This window comes from Molossus molossus, unplaced genomic scaffold, assembly GCF_014108415.1.
Source record: "Molossus molossus isolate mMolMol1 unplaced genomic scaffold, mMolMol1.p scaffold_m16_p_17, whole genome shotgun sequence".
NCBI classification, from domain to species: Eukaryota; Metazoa; Chordata; class Mammalia; order Chiroptera; family Molossidae; genus Molossus; species Molossus molossus.
This window is the reverse complement of record NW_023425352.1, coordinates 52,574,278-52,585,098: the sequence shown is the minus strand read 5'-3', so window position 1 is coordinate 52,585,098 and position 10,821 is coordinate 52,574,278. Positions and strand designations below refer to the sequence as shown.

Below are 10,821 nucleotides of genomic sequence, written 5' to 3'. Positions count from 1 at the left end.
CACTCCCTTTCTGCAATGGTTTCAATTGCTTGCACTTCCACAGCTCTGAGCAACAGACCACTGGCCCCAGTAAAGATGGGGAACCCCTGCTTCGAGGGTTTCAATCCTCGCTCAAGGTCACGGTGCTGAGAAGACGGGAAGCTTCTCTGAAGCGAATCGTAGCTGGGAGTTAAATTAGGCAACTTCCCTGACCAAGGGCCCATTCTGGGCTCCTCCCACGCCTCATCACCTGTGCCACCCGCGACGTCCTGTCAGCGTGGTCTCCTCGCCCTCCTTAGGCTCCGTTTCTGTCCCCCCACTGTGATGCCAGCCTACCTGCTGGCCTGCTTGCTCCCCCGCCTTCCTCCAACACACAGGGAGCTTCACACACGCCCCCTGACCACATCCCTCCCCTGCAGGACTGGCTCCCGGCTGCCCTCAGGGCCCAGGTCCGGCAGCGTCCTGAGCCGGGCATGCCACACCCTGCGTGGCCAGGCCCCAGCTCCCTGAGTGGCCTTGTCTCCATGGCCTTACTTGTAGGCTGCGCTCAGCCACGCTGAACTACTGCATTTCCATGAAGGCCACGCGTCCCCTACTCTCGATCTTGGCACACTGTCCCTTCTGTCTGTGACAGACCCTCCCTGGCCAGCTCCAGCTCACCAGTCGGTGGGTGGCTTGGATGCTCTGAGTCTCGCCCCCTGGTGATGGCTGGGGGAGGCTTCCCCTCCCAGAAATTATCTCGCTTCTTATTATGGATATTTTCAAACATGCACAAAAGTAGAGAGAACCGTCTGAAGGACCCCGGGAGCCATGACTCCATGTCGGATTATCAGCACAGCCGTGCTTCTCTTCACAGCATCCCGGGGACCCCCAGGCATCACAGCCTGTCTCCTCCGACTCTGCACGTGCCCAGGGCCATACAGTGCTCCGCCCCCGCCTCAGGACATTAGCGCAGGTCTTGGCCCAGGGAAGACCCTCAGTCCACTGTGGGTGGATGTCAAGAGTCCCCATTTGTTGAGCATTTACTGTGAATTCAGGCATTCTTCTAAGTGCTAACGCCTTAGTCCACTGCACCCTCAGAGCGTCCCTGTGGGGCACGGGCTACTGTCACCTCCATTTACAGGTCGGAAAACCATGCGGGTTACACAGCTGGTCAGTGGAGGGCAAGCCAAGACGGTCTAGTCCAGGCACGGAGTTACCCATAAAGACAGAATGTGAGCCACATGTTACTTTAAATACTCTAGGAGCCACTAACAAGGGGAATTAATTTTAATAATATGTTGTATTTAGGCCAGTATATCTAAAATATCATTTCAACGTGTCATCAGTATGAGACATTATTGAGATATTTTACAATCTGTTTTACAGCCTAAGTCCTCAAAGCCCTGGGGCTATAGCTACAGCACCCCTCAATTCTGACTCGCCACGTTTCAGGGGCTCAACAGCAACTGCGCTGGCCAGCGCCGCTCGGGTCAGCTCCCCAGACAGTGGCCCCAGAGCTGGCTCTCAATCACTTCTCTTCAATGGTGCAGGAGAAAATGAAAGAACAGGACTCCCAAGGACCCCTGGCCTTGATATTTCCTTGACAATTAATAATGCTTAATATTTTATGGCCCTTTAGAGTCTCTCTGGTACCATCTTATCTGCCATGGAGATTATTCACCCTGTTCGCTGGATGAGAATTATGGTGGGAAGAGGGGTCAAGCACTCTGCTCGGACACCCTGCTGCAGGCGGCAGAGCTGGGCCTCAAACCCACGGCTCTGGGCTCCAAGCCCAGAGCTCTGCGGTGAAGTGGGTGCGGCTGCCCCTCGAGGCAGGACCGTCTGGCTGCTGGAGGAGATGTCTGCTCAGACCACAGGCGGGCTGGCTGTTAGGGACGGAGGCTGCAGAGCCCTGTTTTGCCTGGGCCCCGGAGGAAGGGATGCCCTTGGAGAGTGGCAGGACAGGCACAGGCCCAGGGGGAGGACGGAGCCCATGCCAGGTCCTCTGCGGGAAAGAACTTTGTCATTCTTCAGTCTCAGTCTGGCCACAAAAAGCTGAGAACAAATTGATGGCAATGAAGCTATAACTTACCTCTGAAGGCCTCTTTGTTCTTGGCAAAACAGAGGGGCCATTGGTAATGGGAAATCACTGGCGTGCAGACATAAACCCCCAGCTGCAGGGCTGAGAAGCCAGCCCGTGGGGGCCAGGGCCTCAGGAAGCCGGCAGGTTAACCATGTGCCATGGGTCACTGGGGGCTCAGGTCTGTCCATCCATGTGCAGACCGAGCCCCTGCCCAGGCTCCGGGGGCACCTAGAGACGTGGTCACCAGTGGCCCTGACTCCCGCCTGTTCTGGGAGCCCCCAAGGCTCTCAGTTCTGTCTTTCAGATGAAAACAGCTCCAGAGCCCCGAGGGCTGGAGCAGGCTCCGCTGGGCACTCAGGCCTGGCTTGGGACAGTCCGTATGAAGGTGCCCTGGTGGGCATCCCTTCTTTGTGCTTCAAGCCAGAAGGGAACTGGCCAACCCTCCCAGGTAAGGGCTGGGACTTAACGTCGCAAGAGACGCAGGTGTGAGCCAGACCCTTGTCAAACAGTTTTCTTTGCAATAACAGGGAAGAAGAGACAAGGCCAAGTCCTAGCCTTCTGTCCCCTGCTCCCCGAGGGACTCTGCCCTCCTCCCTGCCAGCCTGCCTAGGCTCATCCCGAGGCTGGCTTGTAGGGAGACGCCAGTCCAGGCTGGAGGAGAAGGGCAGGCAGGACCAGGCGGGTGGGAACCAGGTGAGCTCGGTGCTCAGGATGGGGGGTGGGGGGGCTGCCCTTTCCTCAGGATGCCAGAAAGGGCTTGGTGGGATGGAGCAGTGACACACAGGACCCTCTGGCTACCCTGAGATGGTGGTCCAAGTGCTGCCTTACCAAGGACGGCAGGCGCATGCCTCAGGTGTGGATGGCACACTCTCCACAGCCCCAGCCGATCTACCAGCTGAATACAGCACTCAGCCTGTTTGGCTTCATGGTCCTTTTCAGGCAGCCATCACCCATCAGTCAAACTTGGCAGGTGAGAGGAAACCCATCTGTCATCCTTTCTAAAAGCCCCGAGGCACCCTGTGCTGGGAGGGGGGCTCCTGCATAGCTATGCTGAGTGCTCCAGGACTTCCAGAAGCTTCTGCCTCCTTCCCCCACCCTCACACACATCCCCCACCTGTAGTTTCACATCCTGAGTCTCCCTTCTCATCCCGTTGTTGGCACTTGGTCTTGGCCCAGGAGAGTACCTTGCTGGAAACTCACAGGCCACTGCCCCAGGCCACTGAGCCAGATTCCAAGCTCCAGCCCAGGCCAGACCCTGGAGGCTCAGCAGCTCCGCCCTCTGCCTCCAGCTCCAAGGGAAAGGGGTAAGGAGGTGGGGCTGGCCGGGGGTGTCTTTGAAAGGTGGAGATGTCCTGGGGTCTGGGGCAGGTGACCTGGCACCCAGCGTGGACCTGGAATGGACCAATGCCCTGCAGGATGGCGTGACAGTCACTGCAGGGATTTCTGGTCTGGCCATGACCTCAGGCCACGCCCTGGCTCCCTGTTCCCCACCGAGGCGATGAGAGAAGGAGACGACCCCCACTCAGCCAGGTGTCCCCTTCACCACTGCTGCCTCATTCTGGCCCGACTCCATTACCCTGGGGGCTCACTGGTGCTCCCCATGGTCTCCAGCACAAGTTCCTTGTGCCCAGGAGGCACCTGCTTTACTGCCCAGTTTGAAAAATTCATGGAGACCAGCAGCAGCCTGGGCCACCCTCCTCCTCCGCCCACCAAAAGAGGGACCAGTTTCCCGGGGCTTCTGCCTCCTGCAGAGCAGCCTCCTTCCTAGGACCAGCTTGTCCACAACCCAGCCTAAGAACCACCTGCGCCGGAACCGCCGGGGCCCCTGAGAAAGGACCACGCCTGGTCACTGCCCAGTCCTACGGAGGGAGGTCTCTGTCAGTGTCAAGGACTCTGTGGTTTTGGTAGGAGCCGCTGATGATTCTTGGGCTTACTAGAGTTTGAAAACCCACTATCCCAGAGCAACATTCACTCGTTCATCCATTCATTCCACAAGTTTACTCTCTGCTGCTAGCAGAATGGAGAAGCAGGATGGGGAGGCTGCCGCTCTGCCCATGAGCTGGTTGGGCATTTGCCCTGGGCCCTGGGTTCCCTGGGCTCAGTGGTCCAATAGTAGTCATGCCGGCAGCTAAAGGTCACAGAGACCCCATGTGCCCCTGATTTCCTGCACTTCCAAGGATGTGAGGGGTCTCCCTCCTGCCAGCAAACCCCCAGCTTCCCAGGGTGTTATTAGCTGTGAGCAGTAATAATAACAGCTAACACAACACTCCTCACATACATGACCTCAGCTCTTTGCATATTGTCTTCTGACGTTTGAACCACCCACGGTAGGCACTCTTATCACTTGCACTTTATGGATGAGAAATTGAGGTACAGGGACCAGCCCAAGGCAATACGCTCAAGACCCCATTCTCCATGTTCTTGACCACTGTACCTTAGTGCCTTTGGAGCTTTAGGGAGAAAATGCCCCCAGTATGCCATTCCCTGTCCTTGGGGGTGTGGTAGAGAGGGATGATGGGGTAGACACTGGCCTGGTGGTGTGCCACCCTCTTGGCCACCAGGCTGCCCCTTCGCTGCCTAGTGGGCAGGGGCAGCAGGACAGTGGCAGAGCCGGCATCTGCACGTGAGTGAGCGCTTCTCAAGGATGTCTCACCAGCTCTGTGCTCCAAAGCCACCCAGCCCGGGGACAGCCCATCGGAGCTGCTACTTCCATCAGTCTCTGGGTGGAAACGTGGGTCAGGGCATCCATCACCCAAACCTTCTCTGTAGTCGGTCAACACTCCGCTCAACCGAGAGATGAGGGTGGGAGAGGAGGGCTCGGGGGCCTTCCCCGCTATACTCCAAGCGACACATAAATTTCTAACGGTCAGAAATGTGAAAAGAACATGAAACCAGACGAAGCTGCAGTTCTATTAGTTCTAAAATAATGTCAAAACTGCTACCTTTCCATCAAGTAAGAAAAGAAAAACAAAGAAAACCCAGAGCACTATAGGAGATTAGATGGGAGTCACCAACGATCAGGTTCAGGGCCCCTACATGCCCAGAAGCCTCAGACCTTGGACACTGGCACACGCTCCTGCCCCCCAGCACCTCCCCAGCAGCCCCAGACATCTTAGCCTCGTCCCGAGCTCCTCTCCTCCTCCCCTGCTCCGTCTTCCTTCATGTAGTCGGTCCCCTGGCCAGAGCTGTCCCTGGGGGCCGGTCCCCTCACACCACTGTCCCACACACCACGGACCTCTCCTCAGCCCGCAGAGCCTGAAGGCGAGGAACCAGGGATAGTCCAGCCTTACCTGAGACGATGGTGTAGCCAATCCCCCGGGGACGTCCTTTATCCTGGTCGATGGCAGTGATAATGCGCACAGTCGTGCCCTGGTGGGAGAGAGGAGGAGCTTGAGTTGGGGTGCGCCGCCCCAGGCTGCTGCTCTCTTCCTTTCTGGCTGTCCTGGAACCCGCGGCTTCGCTCCCAGGCGGATGTGCAAGGCCAGCCAAGGAAGAGGCGCTGAACGCTCGGGCTCAGCTGCCCGGGGTCCCTGGGACATACACTGAGGTCCCAGGCAAACCCCCGTGTCCTTCGGAGAGGCCCAGTCTTGCTGATACTCTCACTCCCCTCCCCTGGCATCTCCCACCACCCAGAAAAGGAGAGCTGATGGAGGAGCAGCCAGCCGGGGTACAACAGATCTGGTTTCTACCCCAATCACCCAGCAAACGGCTGTGCGACCTCAGAAAGGTTACTGCACCTCTCTGGACTCAGTTTGCTCCACCTTAACATGAATAACAGCAAACACCCTGGGACCTTGTTTTCACCAGGACCCGAGTAAAGGAAAACATCACTAACCAATTACTCTATGAGTGAAAGCATCATAGATCCTGAAAGTGAGTATCTCCCGGGATGACTGTGGCAACCCTGGAGGTCACCAGGGCCCTACGAACCACACCCCGTCCTGCACTACGACCGGCAGTTGCTACCTCAAATGGCTGTCCCACCCTCCTCTATTCTCCTTGCAGCACAGGAGAAGGGGCCAGGAGCTAGGTACCAGGACGGGGATTCAGGGGTCCCTGCTCTGGGCATCACAGTCTGTGGCAAAGGGTCAAGGACATACGCATAGACACTGTTACACATATGGGGGTGCTTAGATACAGAAATGTACCCCAAAGCAGAAGTCCACCTGGAGGAGCTGGCAAAGGGCTGTACATGTGGCGACATTTAGGATGGGGTCACAAAGAATGAGCAGGAGCCCTGGACAGTTTGCTCGGTGGTTAGAGCAGCAGCCCATGTACCAAAGGGTCCTGGTTCGATTGCGGTCAAGGGCACATACCGGGGTTGCAGGTTTGATCCCTGGCCCTGGTCGGGGTCGTGCGGGAGGCAAATAATTGATGTGTCTCTCACATCAATGCTTCTCTCCTTCCCTCCCTCCCTTCCACTCTGTCTTAAAAAAAAAAAAAAAAAAGAATGAGTAGGAGTTTGGCAGGGAATGAAAATGAAGAGGAAGGTGCTCCAGGTAAGAGATACAGCAGTTAGGGACTGGGTGGCACTGAGCTCTCTGGGCAGAGATCCATGTGAATGGGCACATTCAAATACCAGTTGATTGATTAAATGAATGAATGAATAAGAGGGTCCTAACGTCACCACCACTGGCTGAGTCACCCCTTGCTCAGAGCAACCTTCACTTTGCCCTCCAGGCCCATCACCCCACAGTCCAGCCAGCCACGCCCGCCCTCCATGCCAGCCTCAGGCCTGGCCCAGGCTGCAGTTTTCCCGGCATGGTGCACAGCAGGATAATCCTGTCCCTGTGCCCCAGGGACACATCAACCCTGACATCTGCTTGCATAACGAAGGGCCTTGCAGCCTTGGTGCCTCTCGCCCATTCATCAGCTGAAGGTTGAATCCTGCAGGCTGCACCCTGCGTCCCCATCTGAGCGCCTTCTCCTGTGAGAGGCTTGTTCCTGACAGGGCCCTGCGTCCTGCAGGGGGGGCCCTGGGGGGCAAGGTGCCTCTCCTCCGACTCCTGGTCTCCCAGCCAGGACGCAGGAAGGACATCCGCCACCGCACCCCCCAGTCACCGCTGCCCCTGCAGTGTCTCCGTCCTCTCCTGGAGCCCAGGTGTGCAGCAATCCAGAGCACCCCCAGGCCCGGCGGAGGTGAGCCTGTTCCAGGAGAATGTCACCCGCAGAGAGATGGATACGGCCCGGAGGCCAGGGCTGTGCGGAAAGCAGGTCGGGCCCCTCCTTCGGGCTCCTTCCCCCGGGGACAGGAGCTCAGGCTAGATTCCCCGGGAGAAACAGACCGTGCTGAAGAAGCCAGAGAAAGACGCTAGTAAATAAGCATCTCAGGAGGTGGGTGCTGAGGACCTGAGTTGTGCCAGGGCCCGTGAAGCACCAGCTGCGGTGGGAGCTGTCCCGCCTGGGGCACCCACACGGTGCCCGGCGCTGCTGGAGTGTTTCCACGCACTAACTCCCTCCCCTCACAGCCGCGACACAGCCCCGTTTTACAGAAGCAGAGACTGAGGACAAGAGTCCAGCGGCTCCCCCCAGGGAAGGATGAAGCCAGGATCCAGATTCAAGCACTCCGGCTCCCAGCGGCTCTTGCCTGCCAGGCGGTGCCGCCTCTGCCGCAGGGTCTGCTTCCACAATGGTACCGGTTCGTGCGAAGGTGGCTGCTACAGTGCCCACAGCCCAAGCATTACCAACACCAACTCGTGTCCAGTTCGGGGAGAGGTACCCCCCCACACCTCCCTGGGAGACGCGTGACGAGCTTACAGTGAGTAAGGCTCCGGAAAGTAGTGGAGTGGTAAAGCACACGGCTGACCTTTGTCCCCAGACTTGGGGACCTGAAGACAGACTCCTGCAACATCTGTCAATAGCCCAAGACCCCGGGGATCGGTGGGAGGTCGTGCGGGAAGCACTGCATTCGTCTAGAAGGGTCTGTGCCAACCGCTTCCCACTGCCATCGCCCTCCAGGGAGCTCTCTTTTTGGAGTCTGCTCTCCTTGGGGTCACTCCTCATTTAGGAGGGGCCTGGATTTGTCCCCCGGAGGAGGTCCTGAGGGTGTAGGACTCTGGCCAAAGGCTCCAGCTGCCAGGACAGGCTTTCTGGACTTGGGGACACTTCCTTTTTCCCAGCCCCATCTGGCCTGGCCCCACAGGTGTTCTGGCACGAGGGTCCCCGGGCTGCCCCTGGTCTGCTGCGGGCCTGGGGCGGGCATGGCTGGCCTGTGCAAAGAGGGGACTTAGTGGCTGAAGAACCTCCGGCCCTCATAGCTGTGCGAGCACCTGGCTCGTGGGCGCTCCTCCCTGCTGCCTGGCGTCCTCCTGGGGCAGGGCTCAGAGGGTCCAGGGCCAGGCGGCAAGGGGGCTGGCCCTCCCCCGGAAGAGCCACACCTGAGCTGTCACAAAGTCAGATCTTAAAGGCTCCCGACAAAGTTTGAGATTTTATCTCTTTTTGGGTAAATAAATCCATTTTTAATAAAATCCTGAGCTTTTAATACAAGTGCAGCCACAAAGACTAGAAATGTTATGAGAAGGAATTAACAGGGAGGAATGGGGGCTCCTGGGAACCCACAGAGCTTGTTTCAGATCATATTTTCAATATACTGAAACTTATTTCCAAAGACGAGGAGAGGGAGAAGAGAGGCCTCTGTGTGGCTGGGAGCTGGGCCCCTCATGGGGGGCACTCTGCCTCTCCAGAGAGGGACCCCCGCTGAGGGTACCTCAGGGCACGGCAGGGAGACCAGGAGGGCAGGTTCGGGAGGGCTGGAGGCGGGGCTCACCTGACAGGGGCCTCTTCCCTTCACAGGAGCCCACGCTGCGAGCAGAGGGCTCTTGGGCAACAGGCTCCCCCCAAAAGGCTAAAGGTACAGGGCCTATGGGTCCTGACTCCCTGTGGGGGACAGCAGTACAGCTAGAGGGTTAAGGTTTGACTCGACTGCCAGACTGCCCGGGTTTGAGTCCTTCGAGTTCCTTAACCTCCCGCTGCCTTGTTTTCCCCATCTACAAAATGGGTATAACGACAGTTCCCACGGCTCGGCAGCGAACACCTGAAGCACGTGGCAGAGCACCTGGCACCCCGTGAGCACCAGTGAAAGTGGAGGTGCCTCGTCCCAGACGCACGTGCCGTTCCAAACCACTGGCGCAGCCGCAGACTCTCCAGCACCCAGGCTGGTGAGTCCCACCCTGGAGGCGAGGCGTCTTCTGAGGGACAGCCAGTGTTTGTTGAGCACCTACTGTGTGCCGAGCACTATGCTGGGCACCCAACACAGGCTGTGTCACTTTTCCTCAGCTCCAGTCAGGGTCCATCTGAGGAACCGGGCTCCGAGGGTCCAGGGGTTTGCTTAGTCACAGCTGGGTGAGGGGCCTGGGCATGGAGGGCAGTGCTGGGGGCCTGGTGGGTGTGCCAGGCGGGCGGAGGGTGAGGTGTGACAGGCAGCCTCCCCTAGAGGCCTGCTACCAACTGGGGACATTGGGGCAAAGTCCAGAGGGGCTGGGACTTCTCCTGAAGGAAGGTGTGCCCCCCTTCAAAGATGCCGGCCAGAGGCCAGCTGAAGCCAGAACTGACCGTCTGCCCACCGGGGTCCTGGGCCACCTCCCTCCCTCGCAGTGCAGCTGGGCCTGCTGCACCGTGTTCCCACGACAGCACCAAGGACCTGGAAGGTGGACAGGGTCTGTTTCCGGGGGTGTCTGCGGGGGAGGCCGCGGGGGCTGAGGGGACTTCCAACAGAGCTGCCACAGCAGGTTCTGAGGCAGAAAATCCTATTTCTCTCAGTTCCAGTCACTTCCAGTCAAAGGCGATAGGCATCGGCCGGCAGTAATTTGTGCAGTTTATCCGCTCTTTTCACCTTCTATCGGTCCTCACTGACGGGCAGGCTGACATGCTGCTGCTGCTCGAGTGAGGAAATTAAAATTTGATGCAATAATCCCAAATAAGAAGGATTTTATTAGGTAATATATACACTTTAGATGAGGCCTGCTGGCCTGATACTCGGATACAGAGGCACATGCTGGGAGCCGCAGATAAGGAGGGGAGCGGGGGAGAGTGGGCGAGGGTCCGGACGGAGGCCCCGGGCCAGCAGGGGCCGGGCTGGGGCGGGGCGCCTGGGGCCTCCTGCCCGGGGGGTGCCAGGCCGGGGCAGGACGCCTGGGGCCTCCGGTCCGGGGGTGCCAGGCCGGGGCTCCTCAGCCCTGACTGGCCTGGAAGTGCTGTGTTGTCAGGGTTCCCCACTGTAAAGGGGCGTGGAGGGCCTGGATCAAGGCACAGAAGCCAGTTGGAAGCCCAGAAAAACCAGGCTTGGGGTGCACGGGAATCAGCCTGTGGGAGATCCGCTGAGCAGGCGGGCGGGCGCTGGGAGCTCCTTCCAGGCGTGGAGACGGGGGGGGGGGGGGCAGAGGTGCGTGGGCACGGAACGACTCTGCGGCACTCAGGGAGCCAGGCCAGTGCCCGGGAGAGCCCCACACCCCAACTTAGTAAGAAAGGCAGGCCTCAGTGTCCTCGGGGGCCCCTGCGATGTTAACGCCCCTCTTGCTGACTATCGGAACTCTGAGATGAGGCTGGAGATGGGACCCCCAGCCCAGTCCAACTTCCATAACTGACCACCCGCAGTGCCGGCACCTGCTGGGCGCTCCGCCCGAGCGTGCTAAAATCCTCGGGCCAGCCAGGCACTGCTGCAGACACTACTGACCCGTTTCCCAACGAGGAAGCTGTCTGGAGACAGGGCGACCTGGCCACGGGGAGGGCATGGCTCTGCAGGGACCGTCTCCAAGGTTCTCTGGATGCCCAGCCACCAT

At 58.8% G+C, this 10,821-nt stretch overlaps 1 protein-coding gene across 1 annotated transcript in view; it reads right to left on the bottom strand.

Moving 5' to 3' along the window:
* Positions 1-10,821, bottom strand: part of LOC118632089 (cadherin-23) — a 335,260-nt gene that overhangs the window by 147,500 nt on the left and 176,939 nt on the right. The window contains exon 9 of the mRNA XM_036264847.1: positions 5,335-5,413. Coding sequence (XP_036120740.1) covers positions 5,335-5,413 — 79 coding nt within the window. The remainder of the gene's footprint in view (positions 1-5,334; positions 5,414-10,821) is intronic.